Here is an 18925-nt window from a genome sequence, read left to right as displayed (position 1 = left end):
TAGCTACTGTCCCCTCCATACCCTGTTCCCAGCCTTAATAGGAGTAAGAAGCTGATGAAGGGGAAGTTGGGAGAAGAGGGAAGACCTGTTTCATTCACAAATTAAATTGTATACTTCACCTTTGTAAATTAAGATACAGTGTCTTCCACTTGTATTTTTCTCCTTCCTGAGGTTTCTGTCTGTCTTACTATAATGAAAGGGGTCTTATATTAGACTCATAAGTGGGAGATCGTCCATACTTACTTGAAAAATGGCCTTTGATGAAAAATATTTTATTTTAATTTATAAGGATATATAAAATACATTAACATGTTTTATATTTGATCTGCATATAGATAAAATGTGTTTCATTATAATGTATATTTCATTATGTGACTGATATCTGTTAAGAAGAATTCAGAATGCTGTTAAGACTTTATAATTCTGATAAAGGAGTTAGTGATATCCCAGCAATTCCACATATACCTACACACAAAAATTGATTAAAGATTTTAGGGATGGAGTAATTCCAATGGCAATTAAGTGTGTAATATAGACGTGGACCAGATTATTGAAGCAAAGGGAAGGTGAAGGATATTTAAGATAACGCTTTATGACAGCCACTGGCCACATCTGGCTTTTGAGAACTTGAAATGTGGCTAGTCCAAATTAGGATTTTTTTAAGTATAGCATATACACCAGATTTCAAAGTCTTACTGTAAAAATAAAATTGCTTTTGAATAAAATATACTATTAAAATCAGTTTCACTTGTTTCTTCTTGGTTTTTAAATGTAACTGCTAGAAAAATTTTTATTACATAAGTTGCTCACATATTTTTATTGGACAGTGCTGCTTTATTTAGATAGATCATATAGATAGAAATTAAAGTACCCTGAATAATAGCAAGAAATGATAATGAACAAAGAAGGACTCATAGAAATTTGCTCTTTACTTCAGTGTTTCAAATAAGAAATACCGTTTTTTTAAAATTTTCAATCTTTATTCATTTTAACTCAGTTCATAAGTGAAGGAATTAGAGTCAGTATTCTTCAACAGTTTTTATTTTAAAACAAAAACAAGATGTGTAAGTATTTACTTCTCACTGTAGTGTCTTCAGACACTGAGCAAACCTGAACACACCTTGAGCTGTGGGCAGATGTTGCTGATATTCCAAGTTTTAGCCCTGACTACGCTTTCCAAGAAGATGCTTGGGCAGGAATGTAACGCTCGGGGCAGCCCAGGCATGCCATGTATAGAATCCCTGACCATGTACAGAATTACTTATACTTGGAGGAGAAATTAGTTTTAGTATTCATATTTGAATTTTTCCTCTACAGGTATTCCATTAAGAGCCCAGACTACCATATTTTTAGTACCAGAAGTACTGTAAGTGTTTAAATTTTGAAAACGATAGTTAAGTATTAATTTTTTTTGACTTCACGGCAAAGAGCAGAGTTAATCATACTCAGCTGTACAGCATTTTCATGAAAACACTTTTTTCACTTCTTTTTTTAAATTTTATTTTATTGAATTATAGTCAGTTTACAATGTTGTGTCTATTTCCAGTGTAGAGCACAATTTTTCAGTTATACGTGAACATACATATATTCATTGTCGCATTCTTTTTCACCGTGAGCTACCACAAGATCTTGTATATATTTCCCTGTGCTATACAGTATAATCTCGTTTATCTATTTTATATGTACCTATCAGTATCTACAAATTTCGAACTCCTAGTCTGTCCCTTCCTACCCCACCCCCTCGGCAACCACAAGTTTGTATTCTGTGTCTATGAGTCTGTTTTTGTTTTGAATTTATGTTCGTCTTTTTCTTTTCTTTTTTTAAGATTCCACATATGAGCAATCTCCTATGGTATTTTTCTTTCTCTTTCTGAATGGCATTCTCCAGGGACATCCATGTTGCTGCAAATGGCATTATGTTGTCATTTTTATGGCTGAATAGTATTCCATTGTATAAATATGCCACATCTCTATCCAGTCATCTGTCGACGGACATTTAGGCTGTTTCCATGTCTTGGCTATTGTAAATAGTGCTGCTGTGAACATTGGGGTGCAGGTGTCTTTTTGAAGTCCTGGACTTTATTTGTAGGGAGGTTTTTTATTGCTAATTCAATTTCATCTTTAGTGATGAGTTTGTTCAAGTGGTCAGTTTCTTCTTGATTCAGTCTTGGTGGACTATGTGTTTCCAGAAATTTGTCCATCTCTTCTAGGTTATCCATTTTGTTTCCACATAGTTGTTCATAATATTCTCATATGATATTCTATATTTCTATGTTATTGGTTGTAATTTCTCCATTTTCCTTTCTTATTTTGCTTTTTTGTGTTCTTTCTTTTCTCTTCTTCGTGAGGTTGGCCAGAGGTTTGTCAATTTTATTTACTCTTTCAAAAAAACCAGCTCTTGATTTGATTGATTTTTTCTATTGTTTTTTTAATCTCTATTTTATTTATTTCCTTCCTGATCTTTATTATTTCCTTCCTTCTGCTGACTTTTGTTTTTTTTGTTTGTTTGTTTTTGGCTCTTATTTTTCTAATTCTTTTAGCTTTTCTAATTCTAATTCTTTTCTAATTCTATTTGAGAGTGTTCTTTTTTGAGGAAGGCCTGTATCACTATAAACTTCCCTCTTAGCACTGCCTTTGCTGTGTCCCATAAATTTTGTGTGGTTGTGTTTTCATCTGGAGTCTACCTTGTATATAAGATAGGCACTTACATTACTTTCTCCATAGAATGAACCAGCATATATTAAACAATTTATTTTTTCCTATTATTTTTTTCTGGTATCATCTTTTTTCTATATTGATGGGTTGATTTCTGAACTTTCTTATTTCCTACTGGTAGATTTGACCCATCCTCTCTGCAGCATGTTTCATATGGTTGCAGTTTCAAGTCTGTATAGTATTCCCTTGAATAAACATATGACAATACATGTATTTCTACTCTAAATAAACAATTGGGTTGTTTCCATTTTTAGAGTACTGTGATTAGGGCTGCTATGAACATTCTTATACCTATCTTCTGGTTAATATATGTATGCATTTCTGCCAGGTGTATATCTAGGAGTGAAACTGAAGTCATAGAGTATGTGCATATCTTCAGCTCTAAGAGATGGTATCAAAAGATTTTACAAAGTAATTATATCCATTTACATTCATATTCTATTTATATATACTATTGTATTTACATTATTCAAAACCAGGTAAAAGGAATCTCTGTAAACTATGTTTTCTTTTAAAATGTGCATTTGTTTTCAAATTTATTGCTATCCATTTCTTTGTAATCTCTGCATACCATTTAAATTTCTGTTTGTAGTTATTTTACTTCTCTAATATTATGTGTTTATGTACTTCATCTTTTAACCCGTGAACCAGAATATGCAAGTCAGGGAAGTTTCAGGAGACTAAAGTTTTTCTTCAAGCCAGAAGCTGGAGAACATGAAGGGGTCTGTTACCAAGAAAGGCTTATCTGAGTATTGCTCTGTTTCAGTCTGCCTTTTCTTTGCTACTCCTCAATCCTGAGGGAAACAGGAGTGGGACAAGAAAGAGAATAAAGTTTTGAATAGAGAGGGTAATTCAGAAATTCAGAATAGGCAAAACAGTCTTGAAAAAGAAGACTTGTTGGAAGACTCACAGCTCCTGACTTGCTTATAAAAACTAGGATCCAGATAAGATTCAGTTTGTCTGTGTAAATCAGGATACAGATTATCCAGGTTTCTTTTATACATGATGATTAGTTCATGTATCTCTAGTTTCTTTTGTAAAAGGCAGGTTTATTGAGGTATTTTTATGCAACAAAATTTACTCCTTCTAAGCATATAGTTTGAATTTGGCAATGCATACAATTGCATACTCACTACTATAATCAAGATATAGAACACTGATATCACCCCCCAAAAGTTTACTTATACTCTGCAGTCAGTTCTCACCCTCCCCATCCTCAGCCACTGGTAACCAATAATCTGTTTCCCATTCCAGTAGTTTGCATTTTCTAGATACTCATATAAATGAAATCACCTATAGATTTTTTGATCAGTTTCTTTTCAGTTAGTCTGGTGCTCTCAGATTAATCCTTAATGGTGCATTTATGAGTACTTCATTCCTTTTTATTGCTGAGTAGTTTTCCCTTGCATTCATATATCACAGTTTTTGCTTTTTTTTAATATATTCATTCATTGATGGACAGTTAAGTTGTTTCCAGTTTGGGGCTATCTTGAATGAAACTTCTGTGAACATTCACATACATGTGTGTGCACATATATTTTTATTTCTATTGGTTAAAGACCTAGGAATGGGATTACTGTGTTATATGGTAAGGATATGTTTAAGTCACGAAGAAACTAAGAACTGTTTTCTGAAGTAGCTATACCATTTTGCATTCCCACCAGCAATGAATGAGAGTTCCTGATGCTCCACATCCTCATCAGCATTTAGTGTTGTGAGCGTTTGGGATTTTTACCATTCTTATAGATGTGTGGTGGCTTTTCAATGTTTTGTTTTAATTTGTTTCCTAATGATGTATGATGTTGAGCATCTTTTCATATACATCCTTGTCATCTATATATCTTCTTTGCTAGGGTGCCTGTTTAGATCTTTTTTCCATTTTTCAAGTTGAATTTATGTTTTCTTGTTGAGTTTTAAGAGCTTTTAGTATATTTTGGATATCAGTCATCTATCAGATATTTGCAGTAATTTTGCATATATTTTCTCCCAGTCTGTGGCTTATCTTTTCATTCTCTGCACAGTGACTTTCCCAAAGTAGAAGTTTTTAATTTTAATGAATCAAATTTTTATTTTATAGATCATGCTTTTAGTGTGGCATCTAAAAAGCCATTGCCAAACCCAAGGTCACCTAGGTTTTTCCCATTCCTCTCTCTTTAGTCTTTCTGGGTCACTTTTTTCTTTGGGTGCTTCTCTTGTACACAGCATGTATTATGTCTCGCTTTGTGAGTTAAGTTTCATTCACATTTATTTATATGACATATTTTTCCTCTCAATTCTCTTATTTTATATATAGACATATATATAATCTATGTGTATTTTATTTACTGTGTTTCTCCTCTGCCTGATTATTTTTCTTCTCCTTTAAAAAAAGTCTTTCTGTATTTAGGAAGGTTTATATTTTTATTTTAGCAATTACCTTTGTATTTATATCTTTTGAACATTTTAGTGCCCTGTTCTCTTATTTACTATCTGTTTTTTTAATAGCATTTAATTTCCACCTATTCCCTGGTCTACATTTAGTGAGTTTACTGTACTTTCCTTTATCCTTATTTTTCTTTACCCCAGATTTTTAGTTGCATTATTTCTACTTTGTCAGAATATGTAACATTTATATATTACCCTTTAACCTTTCTTTTTCTTTATCTCCACATGTTAATCTTTTATCTAGAATCAAATATGTTAATGCTCACATCAATCCTTTTGCCAGTTACCCCAATCATTTTTTGAAATGACTTAGAAAATGAAGTTCATTTTCTCTTGTAGTACAGTTGTTGATAGAGTTTTTCTATTATGACCAGATATTTTAGTCTTTGCAGATCAAATGATCTCTGTTGTGACTACCTAACCCTGCCATTATAACATGAAAGCAGCCATAGACACTAAATAAATTGAATATGGCTGTATTCTCATAAAACTTCATTTACAAAAACAAGTGGTGAGCTGGATTTGGCACACGGGCCATACGTAGTTTTGCTGACCCTTGCTCTAGTGGATTCCTCATAAAGAGCTCCTAGGTAGAGTGCTTCCTGAATTCTTGCTATTAAAAATGTTCCCAAGTCCCACAGTCATGTCCTTAATATTTAAAGGAGAGCTCCACTGGATATGAAATCTTTGGTTCATACTTTATTTCTTGAGTTACCTTCCTTGTTACCTTGCTTTATATGTTGCTTTAGAAAATTCTGATGCACTTGTATTTTATTTGATCTTTTTGTTGGGAGGCCATGGCTTACTCAGACATGTTTCAGAGTTGACTTTTAAATGTCAATTTTTCCAGGTGCCAATGATTGATCTCTTTTTATGTACATATTCAGATCTTCTTTTATTTCTGGAAAGTCTTCATAGTCACAGATTTAAATATTAGTTCTTTTCCCATTGTTTTGCTTTTTAATTTCAGGGACTCCAATTACACACGTGTTGGATTTTATTTGTCTGTCTTATACTTCCATCATTTTCTCTCTGGTTCTTTTTCTTCTTTACCTATTTCACTTATATTTTCTTGGTTTTTTCTGCCTTTCTTCAATGCCTTTTGTTCAGTTTTTGTTCAAATGTAGTCACACATCATTATCTTTTAATTTAGTATTCATTTCCTTTATAATCGTCTGTATCATTTCCTAATTCAATCAACCCTTATTTCTATTTGTGGTTCATTTCTGTTCCTAGTTTGTGAATTTACAATTCAAGATTTTCCTTTCTCATCATCAAATACTTGTCTGAGGATATCTAATTCAGCTTAGGATATTAGTTTGCAGTTTTCTCTGCTTTGTGTTTGGCTTTTTGAAGGCAGTTTCATTAACTGAAATTTTGATTTTAATTTTCTGTTCTCTTATTGTAGCTTTGTATGGATAAAGACTGCTTTTATCTATGAATTTCATGGAGAAGTTGCCAACTTGAGTTGATTTAAAAGATTTCTAGTTTAAGTTTATTTATCTCATTGTAGCAAAGTGAAGTATCTTTAATTGATGGCTTCTTGTTGAAGGTGTTGTATTTCCTTTAGGATTTTTCTTAGCTTGTAATATCCTAAATTTCTCCCTCTCAATTCTCTTTCCCTATGTTACATACTCTCCAAAGTGTGTCTCTCTCTTCCTTTTATTTTCTTCTCTCCAAAACTGATTCATTTCTGAGGCTCCCACCTCAACTGTCACACACGTTTAATTTTCTTCCTCATAGTCAGTGCTTTGATCTTCCGGAGTCTTTTTGCTGTACTTTCTGCACTTCACTGTACTTTCTCTTTCTGTGGGTGATTTTAATTAAATCTCAACCTTCTGTTTGTGTCTTTTCTCTTCCATGAAGTTTTTCAGGAGCTCACTCACTGTCCACAAAGGATTGTGACAGGAGCTTGAGTGAGAGTTCTGCTAAAAATTGTTGTTTATTTTTGTACTTACAGGTTTCTTGAAGTTTGTAGTGTGCTTTGTTTTCTAGTTATGCCATTATACAGAATTTTCTTGGTTTTATTTGTTGATCTGTGTAATTTTTCGGAAATGTATGGAGAGAGTTGAACTTACTTGGCCATGATTATCTGGGCTAATAATTCACCTACCACTCATGTTCTGATACATTGTTAGAGTACAGTCAGTAGCAAATTCCTTTTTTAGTAGCTACCACGTAGACGTGTCTCTACAGAAAAATCCCTCTTTAATACTTAGCAACAGTTCTTAAGCTGATGTCTCTGCAGTCATTCTAGTGGAAGCTCTTTTTCTAGCAGTTTCCTCAGGAAGGGTTCTATTTCCCAAGTTATTTTATGGTCATAAGACCTTGTCTATTAACTTTTATCTAAAAGTTGGCATATATGGATATAAAAATTATTGGCTAATATTTCTATTTCCTTATATATATGTTATTTTGTTGTCTATGACATAAAGTGTTGCCTCTGAACAGTCTACTGGAAATCTGATTTTCTTTTCCTTGTGAATAAATTGTTCTTTCTGTCAGGATCCCCAAAGGGTTTCTTATCAAATTCAATGCTTTTATTAATATAGGTTCTGGGTTGCTTTCTGAAAAAAAATTCTTTCTGCTTTTCCTGGGTATGAGTTGTGCCCTTTCAGTACATTGTTTCAGGTTATTTTATTTCACATATTATTCTTGAGTTATAGTTAATGTTAATGTTAGTGTTCTGTTCCAATCAGTTTGATTCTCTTACTTAGAATCTCCAACTTTGCATATATTAGATTTTCTTTGCCTATCTTTAATATTTGTCACTTATTCTTGAGTCACTTTTTCTCTTTTATTTTTAAAATCCTTCTGTTTACTGCAAAACCTTATCTATTAGGTTTATTCACTACTGTGCTTCTTCTAATTTAGTTCATTTCTGAATTTACTTTTTAAAAATTTCTACTTGTTTCTGAGCTCTAGTTTATTTATGACTTTTAAATTCTGATTTCTGTTGTCATTCCATAACTTCTATCATTTTTCTTATTTATTTTGCTTCATTTTGAAATAGTAGGTGTATCAGTCATGATTCTCCAGAGATACAGAACTAATAGAATTTATACATGTTTATATTAAGAGATTTATTTTAAGAAATTGGCTGATGTGATTGTGGGAACTGGCAAGTCTGAAATTTTTAGATCAGGTGAGAGGCTGGTAACTCAGGCAAGAGTTAACGCTGTAGTCTTCAAGCAGAATGTCTTCTCCAGGAAACCTCATTTTTTTACTCTGAAGGCTTCCAGCTGATCAAAAGGGGCCCCACTCACATTATCAAAGGTATTCTGTTTTAATTAAAGTCAATTGATTGTAGATATAAACCACATCTATAAAATACCTTCATAGCAAAACCTATATTAGCATTTGATTAAATAACTGGGTACAATAATCTAGCCAAATTTATACATAAAATTAACCCTCACATTAAGTTATAGCTTTCATTTATTTAATGGATATGGTCTTACAGAGATGCTATTCTGCTTCTTACTCTCTTCTTTTCTTATTAGAACTGTGTGTGATTTGATTGTGATCCTCTTTCTATTGCTTATTTTTCAAAACATGAAACTAATTTTCCTCCTCTTTAAGGAGGCAGAGATGGGCCATAATAACTTTTCTAACTTCATGGCTTTAGAGTTACCTCTTATGTTATTTTGTAAAGTGTTCAAAAAATAAGGTTAATACTTTCTAAGATTTCCAGATTTTATTTCCCTCCCTCATTCATCTGTAGTTTCTCTTTCCCTTGTTCTTATTGTCCCTTTCCAGCTCAGCATTCCATTCCCTGTATTTTTCTTCATTATGGACCTTTGTCCTAGAAGGCGTCTTTGGCTCACTGGTTTTGGAGTTCATAGGTCCCAGCTCCTCCTGTCCTTTCAGACATCACCATGAACTTCTTGAACTTACCTAGAAATTGAAAAGTGTAAAAACATCTCTGGTTAGAGTTGCTATTCTCTAATTTCCTGCCATGGTTTCCACTGAATACCTATCACTGACTAAGGTGTTTTCTTCTGAGGTCTGTCATACTTGCTTCCTTTTGCTTTCTTATGCTGACAACACATGAGTCTGTAGTTTTAGCTGGTTTGTTCCAAACCACTTTTATTTTGGGATTTTGAGGGACACCTTGTCTCTGAGCTCTACTATTGATGTTGTCTAGTGGGGTTTTGGGAGGGGTTGTTTGTTTGTTTGTTTTTGGTGCTATATTAATTGTTCTGTGTGTTTATCAGGAAATTTGAGTAGATTAAAACATTATATTAGCACTAACCCTTTCCTATTTGTTTTCTTCTATAAATTCCTATTTTTTTCCTGTTTTTTATATCCTTCTTTTTACTTTTTTTGCATTTTCTCTGTGGTTATTTTATGGCATCATCTATGAAAACTGAGTTTATTCACTTTAAAACTACATATTTCTTTTACATATATTTAAGGCTATAAATTTCCTTTAGAGACTATTCACACTAAATGCTCCAAGTTTTGATAACAACAAATGCCTTTATTGTTTTTTTCATAAATATTGTGTAATTTTTATTGTGATTTCTGCTTTACTGCATGAATTATTCAGAAGTACATTAAAAAAAAAGATTACAAATATCCTAGGGTTTTTTCTTATTAATTTTATGAGAAATTCAAATTTTATCTCATTAGTATCAAAGGCAAAGTATGTGTGATAATAATACTTTGAAATTGACTAAGACTTCAATGTCAATTTTGGTAAATTTTCTATGTAAGATGGAAAAGATTTTATATTGGTTAATTTTAGAAATACACACACACTCACACACAGTTGACCTTTGAACAACATGGGTTTGAGCTGAACGGGTCCACTTAGGCAACAGTTTTTTTCAATAGTAAATACTGAAGTAATATGCAACCCAATGTTGGTTGAATCTGCAGATGTGCAACCACAGATGCTGAGGAAATGCATATACAGGGAGCTAACTGTAAGTTATAGGCAGATTTTCCACTGTGTGGAGGGTCAGTGCCCCTAACCCCTGAGTTCTTCAAGGGTCAACTGTAACCACCTTTTTTTCAGGTTTATCTATGGCTTGAGAAAAATGTGTTAAAAATATGCTACTGTTTTTGTGACTTCTTAAATTTCTTCTAGTAAGTCTATCAAATTTTACTTTATATGTTTTTGGGTTGTGTCATATTTTCTGGTGAACTTTTCTCTTTTTTCTTCTTATACACAATATCAAACCTACGAGATAGGTGGTAATAGATAAGCCCCATTATATAAGTAGAAACAATGAAGCAATATTTATGTATGTAAATCTGCATTAAAATGTATACATAAGTATATGTATGTAATTTTTATGTAACAATATTAGAAGGTGAAATTGGGCTCCAACTATGGCTGAGTAAGAGGACCAGTGTTGAGACTAAGACTGATGGTGTTAGAAAGTGGATGGGTATATGTCAAGAAAGAAAGAATTAATAAATTAAAGAATGTGGAAGCAGGAAAAAAAAGTAGAAATAAAGAAATACAGAAAATGTGACTGAAGAAAATTAGACTGATACCAGTCACCTCCCACACTTAATAGATTACTTTTGAAGTAAAATAAAATAAAAACCTTATAGTTGAAGGGAGACTATTGAACCATCCCGGAAAAGTTGTTACTTCTCCTTTGCCCTAATACTTGTACAATTTCAAAGAAATTGAATTTTAGTTATTCTTTCTTTAAATAATGATGCAGAAAATTGAACCCTACATCTAAACACTGAGATAAATTTTAAAGCCGATTTTTTTGTTTCAACTATTTTACCTTCTTTTTCAGATTCAGTTAGAGTATGAAGGGACATCATTTTCTGAGTGGAGTGTGCCAGGAACTTGTTCTGTGAAAAATAAAAGGTAAGATTTTTGCTGTGAAAGTCAACATATGTGTGTATTTATATGCAAAAAAAAAAAAACCATTCAAAGTGTGGACATTCAGATTCAAGGCTGTGATTTAATGTAAATTTCTTTGCATTAAATAGATGTGAAAAGAAAAACAAAATCACCTTGAAAATAGGAGAGAAGTGAAATATTGCTATACATAGGATTATTTATTTATTTATTTATTTATTTAATTTATTTAATTTATTTATTTAATGTAACAGAGGTACTGGGGATCAAAGCCATGACTCCATGTATGCTAAGCATGCAGTCTTACCACTGAGCTATATACCCTCCCCCCTTGTTTTTTATTTTTCTTCTTAGCATACAATGGAAATTTTTAGGATTAAAAAGTAGTAGGGAAATTTTTATTAATCTCATATGCATCTGTACTTATTTCTCCTTTCTCATTCTTTTTAAATGCTAGATCACCCAAGACAGAACTGCGTTGTTCTGCTGGTATTCAGGTTATAAAACCAATTGTTACGGGCCCCGTAAGTTGATTTTAATGATAAATTATTAAATATTGAATAATCATCCCTGTTAAATTTATTTTGCCACTTTTGAGCTTTCAACTTAATTTAACCTGTTTTAAATAATAAAGTTGTAACTCTAAATTAGATACTTAAAAATTATTATCAGTGTCATTAAGTTTAGATATAGCTCATAGCAAACTATGTGTTATGAGCTGAATCAGTAATCCCTTATCCATGGTTACACCTTCTGCGTTTTCAATTACCCACAGTCAACTGTGGTCCAAAAAATTTAAATGGAAAATTTAAGAAATAAACAATTCACAAGCTTTCAATTGCAGTTGTTCTGAGTAGTGTGATGCATCATCTAGCCGTCCGCTCAGTCCTGCCTGAATCATCCCTTTTGTCCAGCATATCCCACCCATTAGTTACTTAGTAGCCATCTCAGTTATGAGATCTGTTACTGCAGTATTGCAGTGTTGTGTTCAAATAACCCTTACTTAATAATGACCCCAAAGTGCAAGCATAGTGAGCTGGCAATTCCGACATGCCAAAGGGAAGCCATAAAGTTCTTCCTTCACAAAGTGAAAAGGTGAAAGTTTTTTACTTGGTAAGGAAAGAAAACAGATCAATATAAAAGAAAAATATCTACGTATGTTGATATAATTGTTCTATTTTAATAGTAGTTATTTTATTAATCTCTTGCTGTGCTTAATTTATAAATTAAAGTTTATCACAGTTACGTCTGTACAGGAGAAAACAGTATATATAGAGTTGGATTGGTACTATCTGCAGCTTCAATCATCTACTGGGGGTCTTGGAATATATTCCCCATGGATAAGAGGAGACTACCATAGGTCCAGAAGGGTTCTGAGTGCAGGAACTTTTGTCCCTGTGGAGTTGGGTGTGTCACCTGCTGGCATGCATATGTATCCACCAACCTGGAAGCTCTCGAACTCTCATGCTTTAGGGATTTTTATGGAGACTTCATCAAGTAGGCATGATTGATTATTAACTCAGTTTCCCGCCCTTCTCCCCTCTCCAGAGGATGGGAGGTTGGGCTGAAAGTTCCAAGCTTTAAATCATGGGTTGGCCTTTTTAGTGATCAGTTCCCAACCAGGAGCCCTCCAAGAGTTGCCTCCTTGGAGCAAAAGGAATTTAGGAGCTCTGTGTCAGACATGCCTAATACTCAGGAAATTACAAGAGTGTTAGGAGTGTCAGGAACCAGGGTCAAAGATCAAACATTAGCAGGAACTGGGGACAAAGATATATATACATATATATATGATATAAATTTATATATCATATATGAAAAAATATATATAATTTCACAATGAGAAATATAATAGAAACAATAAGCCATCTGAATTTATCATAGTTTCTTCTGCATTTTCTTTTAGGATTTAGAAGAAGAACGCTATTTCCCTATGGAGAATTCTTATTTTTGCTTTCTCTGGTATCATAAGGCTATGTAAGTAATGCAATAGAAAGGTAATTAATGCGTTTTAAGAGTATTTAGCTTTAATTAACCACAAGTGGATTATCTACATTATTGTTCCCACATAAGCTTTTATTCACCAATCAAGATATTTCAAACGTATTGCCCAACTAATATTGAAGAACAAACGGTAAAAATAACAATAGTAACCACTGTTTAAACATATGCTGCTTCTACGTGGTCATACTCTATGTAAATTAGCTTTATCAATTCTCATAATAACTAGTTACATGTAAGTATTACTATCTTTATTATAAATAAGGAGATGTAAGCTTGGATAGGTTAAATAATCTGGAAAAAATATACAACTGCTAAAAGATAGCATTGGAAAGTGACTGGTTTTTCAGATTATGGGCCTCTTTTGTTTCCATTATATACACTGTATTTCAAAAGGACTCTCTTTGTCTTAGACAGCTCTTCAAACTCTTTTTAACATGATGGTGAATGAATACAACTAAGAAGGGAAAACTGGTACAGGAAAAGAATAATTAATTGCATTATAAAATCATTCAATAAGTAAAAAGCATCAATGAATCAGAGCTTTCTTAGTATCACAGTCAAGGCATATCCTTCCTTTGGGGGAACCATCCCTCCCCTATTCTGTGGTGAAATTATTAATTTCATGTGATTTACCTGGTACTAACTCTAAAACCCCACATTTAACTGGCCACAGTGATTAGTTGAGGATTGGCATAAGACCCAAACAGAACCTATCAGAATACTTGTGTCTTCAGTAAAGCATGGTTTTTGCTGATAGTTTCATTGTCCTGGTTCACAAAGCCCCTTAAAGTCACATGGCTCTGCAGTTTATGTGCAGTTTTTGGATGGAAAGCCCCAATAACTAGATTTCAGCTAGCCCCACTAGGAGTACACATTTGCCCGTTCTTCTCTGAATTACTGCCACTCTCCCAGAGTCTTACCAAGAAGCAAGGATTGAGTCCCTGCTACTAATGAAACTGTCCTTGTTGGGTATTTCGGAGATGCCAGTCAACAGCGTTCCCCCTGTGGGTTTTGAACCAATTGAAAAACAGAAAAGGCAAAATAATGGGAATAAAAATTCCTGGTACAGCTTAATTGGAAAACGGATCCTGCCTTTGTGGCCGATGGGCTACTTTCTCCTTTCCCCAAGGAGGGAGATGGAACCGTCCAAGACTAACTAATATCCTTGTATCCATCACACAAGTCAAGAAATAGAACATTACAGTACCTTAGAGTCTGCTTTATGTCCTTACTGATCACATCCTATCTATCCCTCAAGAATTAACCACACTCCTGAATATGGTGTAATAGATTCTTTGCTTTTTTTATAGTTTACCAATAATATATGATTATAAGAAGTTGTTTAGTCTTGTTTTTGAATGTTATTTAAATTGAATCATATGTATTCATCTGTGACTTGCTTCTTTCTCTGAACATTCTATATTTCGACAGTCATCCGTGTTTAAACAAGAACCTTTGGTACTTGCATTGTGACTGCTTGACAGTATTCCATTTTATAACTATTTTTGCTCATTCTGCTGCTGATGCATTTATTTGCAAGATAACGCCTTGCTACTCAAAGTGTGGTCCAAGGATCAGCAGCATTAGTGTCATCTGGGAACTGGATAGAAATGAAGAATCTGAGGCCTCATTCCAGACCTGATGTATCATAATCTGCATGTTAACAAAATGCTGTAGTCATTTGTATGTACATTATTTGGAAAGTACCGATCTAATGTACATTAAGTGAAAGTTTCTCTAGGGTATAGACCTAAAGGTAGAATTGCCTAAAAGTAGGATTGTACTTGTTCAACTTTACTAGGTAATGCCTAAGTGATTTTTAAAAGGTTATCCAAATTTACATCTACACCAGCAGTAGATGAAAGTTCCCATTGTGCTACATCCTCACCAACACTTACTATATGACTTAATTTTTTCAATCTAGTAGATGTGAAACTATGTCATTGTTCATTTTATTTGCATTTCCTTGATTATTATTGGGCATGTTTTCATTTATTCATGAGGAATTTTTCTTCTGTTTTTAAACCATTTTTTAATTGAAGTATAGTTAATTTACAACATTGTTTTAGTTTCACAAGTACAGCAAAGTGATTCAGTTATACATGTATATATGTATTCTTTTTCAGATTCTTTTCCATTATAGGTTATTATAAGGTATTAAATATAGTTCTCTGTGCTATACAGCAGGTCTTTGTTGCTTATCTACTTGATATATACTAGTGTTTATATTGTTAACCCCAAACTGCTAATATATCCACCACCACACTCAACTACTTTCTCCTGTGGTCTCCTTTGGTAACCATAAGTTCGTTTTCTATGCCTGTTAGTCTGTTTCTGTTTTGTAAATGAGTTCATTTATATCATTTCTTAGATTCCACATATAAGTGATAAGTGATAAAGATATTTATCCGTCTCTGATTTACTTCACTAACTATAATATCCTCTAGGTCTATCCATGTTGCTGCAACTGGCAATATTTCATTCCTTTTTTATGGCTGAGTAATATTCCACTGTATATATATTCCACATCTCCTAAGCCAGTCATCTCTTGATGGGCACTAGGGTTGTTTCCATGTATTGGCTATTGCAAATACTGCTGCTATGACCATTAAGGTGCATGTATCAAATTAGAGTTTTCATCTTTTCCAGGTATATACTCAGGATTGGGTCTGCAGGATCATATGGTAGCTCCATTTTTAGTTTTTTAAGGAACCTCCATACTTTTTTCCATAGTGGCTGCACCAATTTACATTCCCACCAACAGTGTACAAGGGTTCCCTTTCCTCCACATCCTCTCCAGCATTTATTAAGTGTAGAGTTTTTGGTATCTATTCCAACAGATGTGAGGTGATATTTCATGTAACCTTGAATTGCATTTCTTTAATTGTTAGTAGCCTCATTTCATGTGCCTGTTGGCCATCTGTATGTCTTCTTTGGAGACATGTCTATTTGAGTCTTCTGCCCATTTCTTAATTGGGTTGTTTGTTTTTTCAATATTGAGTTGTATGAGCTTTTGAATATTTTAGATATTATTCCCTTGTCGATCATATCATTTGCAAAAATTTGTTCCATTCCATAGGTTGTCTTTTTGTTTTGTTGATGGTTTCCTTTGCTGTGCAAAAGTTTTTAAGTTTAATTAAGTCCCACTTATTTATTTTTATTTTATTTATTTTGCCTTGGGAGACTGATTTAAGAAAATATTCTTATGATTTATGTCAGAATGTTTTGCCTGTGTTCTTTTCATGGAGTTTTATGGTGTCACACCTTATATTTAGGTCTTTAAACCATTTTAAGTTTATTTTTATACATTGACTTACATTACATTGACTTACATGTAGCCGTCCAGCTTTCCCAACATCACTTGTTGGAGAAATTGTCTTTTCTCCATTGTATATTCTTGCTTCCTTTGTCACAGATTAATTGACATAGGTGTGTGGGTTTACTTCTAGGTTCTCTGTTCTGTTCCACTGATCTATACGTCTGTTTCTGTGCCAGTACTATGCTGTTTTGATTACTGTAGCTTTGTAATATAGTCTGAAGTCTAGAAGGCTATGCCTCCAGCTTTGTTCTTTTTCCTCAGGATTACTTTGGCAATTCTGAGTCTTTTGTGGTTCCATATAAATTTTAGGATTATTTGTTCTAGTTCTTTGAAAAATGTCATGGGTATTTTCATAAGGGTTGCACTAAATTTGTAGATTGCTTTGGATAGTATGGCCACTCTAACAATATTAATTCTCCTCATCCAAGAGCATGCTATACCTTTCCATTTTTTTCAATCACCTTCAGTTTCCTTTATCAATGTTTTATAGTTTCAATGTATACAAGTTTCACCTCCTTGGTTAAGTTTATGGTTACTTTTTTTGATGAGATTTTTTAAAGGTTGTTTTTTTTTAACTTCTCTTTATGATATCATTGTTAGTTTAAATAAGTGCAATATATTTCTGTATATTAATCTTTTATCCTGCTACTTTGCTGGATTCATTTATTTTAATTGTGTTTGTGTGGAGTTTTTAGGGTTTTCTATATAGAGCAACATGTCATCTCCAAATAGTCACAATTTTACTTCTTCTCTTGTAATTTAGATCCCTTTTATTTCCTTTTCTTGTCTGATTCCTGTGATTATGACTTCCAATACTATGTTAAATGGAGTGGTGAGAGTTGGAGTTTTTGTCTTGATTTTGCAGGAATGCTTTCAGCTTTTCCCTGTTGAGTATTATTTTGGCTGTGTGTTTGTCATAAATGGCATTTATTATGTTGAGATATGTTCTATCTATACCCACTTTGGTGACTTTTTGTTATGAGTGGAGGTTGAATTTTGTCAAATGCTTTTTCTGCAGATATGGAAATGATCATGTGCTTTTCTTCTTTCCTGCACTTCTGACAAGTAGCACAACACAGAAATATACCAGTCCCAGAGCTAGGGATCTTTTTGATAAACTTAGTACTTTATGAACTTAGGGCACATTTGCCTATCAAGATTTATAGTACTTGTTTTCAGTAGCTTTCTCAGTAGCTTTCTCACGTATCAGATAGAACAAATGAAATACATTTTCATTATATGGTCTCAGAAACTCACTGCATGCATATTTACTGGTTCCCAAAATATCTTTATTTTGTTTTATATCTAATAATGTACTAATCACTATGCACAAATGAGAAAAACATAGTCCTGAGGCATTACTTTTAGAGATTTTGTAATTTTTAAAATACAGATATCTTTAAAGTGAAAAAATTACTTTCTTAAAAAAAATGTACAAATGACTGTTACTCCTTTCAGAAAATTTACATTGAAAGGCTGATAAATGAAGTATTTGCAGTACTCCTGACATATATTAGAACATGTAAACACTATAGATTTTTTAAATGTGCATTGATCATGTCAAATTTTTAACGAGAATTAATCATACAACTTTGGCTGTGTGAGCTTACGGTATTGTTAAGGAGGCATACAGATTCATGCCCCTCAGCCTTTTGTGATGACACATGAGAATCAGTAATTATATTTAACTATAAACATACGTAGCTTTTTTAACATTTAGCATTTAATCATTTATGTATCTGTAATGGAATATAAAGAGAATATTCAAAGATTTATAAACATATATGTTGGAAGTTGAATATTCAAACTAATATTTAGCATGCTGTTTACTAAAATGATTTCTCTTTTTCCCAACAGAAATTTACCTGACAATTTAACCCAGGTAAAACTTTTTTTTAAATTTTATATCCTTTATGTATTGCTACTGTATTATTTCCTTCTTATCTTCCATATTTACCAGAAGAGGAATTTTCTAAAAAATTTCAACAAAATTTGCTTCAAGCGGTACTCGAGGTATGCATTGAGATCCCCTAGGGCTTCACAGACTTTGTCAGGAGTTCAGACCATGAGGTCTACCCTTTTCCATTTAAATATCTGTTTGAGGATAGATTTCCCCCCCTTCCATTTCTACCAAAGTAACATATACCAATAGTTTGAATGCAAGAGCACTAATAATAATCCAGCTGTCTTCTGTTACGCCAGATAAAGAGATTTGATAATGTAAAATGTGAAACAACTATTCTCCTTACTATTTTTTGTCTTGGAAAATATTTTTTCATAAAAATAATATGTTAATGCATAATAAGTTTAGTGTTAATATGTAATAGGTTTATCATACATTTTAAAATAAATTAATAAATATCTGTAAATGTTCTAAATTTTTACTTTGTTATATGCTAAATATTGACAGAACTAACTCACATAAAACAAAAGCTCTGTGGGATTCTCAATAGTTTTTAAGCCTATGAAGGCATTTTGAGATCCAAAGGCATTTTGACATCTGGATTAGAGGATGATTAGAAGTATGATAGAGAGCTACATTCAAGAAATTTGAAAATTGAAATAAGATGGTAATATTTGGAAATTAAAGCTCTATAAATATTTTAATTTTCTCAAGGCAGTGATTTGGTAGG

At 32.8% G+C, this 18925-nt stretch overlaps 1 protein-coding gene and 1 long non-coding RNA gene across 11 annotated transcripts in view; one reads left to right on the top strand and one right to left on the bottom strand.

Moving 5' to 3' along the window:
* The window catches only part of LOC123613985 (uncharacterized), a 107683-nt gene that overhangs the window by 4605 nt on the left and 84153 nt on the right, over positions 1–18925 (bottom strand). For 3 of the 10 annotated variants that reach the window (XR_012501840.1, XR_012501836.1, XR_012501837.1), the window contains 2 exons: positions 10893–10962; positions 1020–9036 (listed from right to left, as the gene is read on the bottom strand). The exons of 2 other annotated variants lie outside the window; for them this stretch is intronic. This is a non-coding gene — a long non-coding RNA (uncharacterized LOC123613985). Of the gene's footprint in view, positions 1–1019; positions 9037–10892; positions 10963–18925 lie in introns of those variants that run through there. 5 more of the 10 variants (XR_006721408.2, XR_006721406.2, XR_012501838.1 and 2 more) reach the window with 4 other exon arrangements.
* CATSPERE (catsper channel auxiliary subunit epsilon) overlaps positions 1–18925 on the top strand; it is a 98663-nt gene that overhangs the window by 5672 nt on the left and 74066 nt on the right. Inside the window, exons 2-5 of the mRNA XM_074351736.1 lie at positions 10905–10978; positions 11430–11496; positions 12876–12946; positions 18150–18174. Coding sequence (XP_074207837.1) covers positions 10905–10978; positions 11430–11496; positions 12876–12946; positions 18150–18174 — 237 coding nt within the window. The remainder of the gene's footprint in view (positions 1–10904; positions 10979–11429; positions 11497–12875; positions 12947–18149; positions 18175–18925) is intronic.

Source organism: Camelus bactrianus, chromosome 23, assembly GCF_048773025.1.
Source record: "Camelus bactrianus isolate YW-2024 breed Bactrian camel chromosome 23, ASM4877302v1, whole genome shotgun sequence".
Lineage (NCBI taxonomy): Eukaryota > Metazoa > Chordata > Mammalia > Artiodactyla > Camelidae > Camelus > Camelus bactrianus.
The sequence above is the reverse complement of the archived record's forward strand: the minus strand, read 5'-3'. Positions and strand labels throughout refer to the sequence as shown.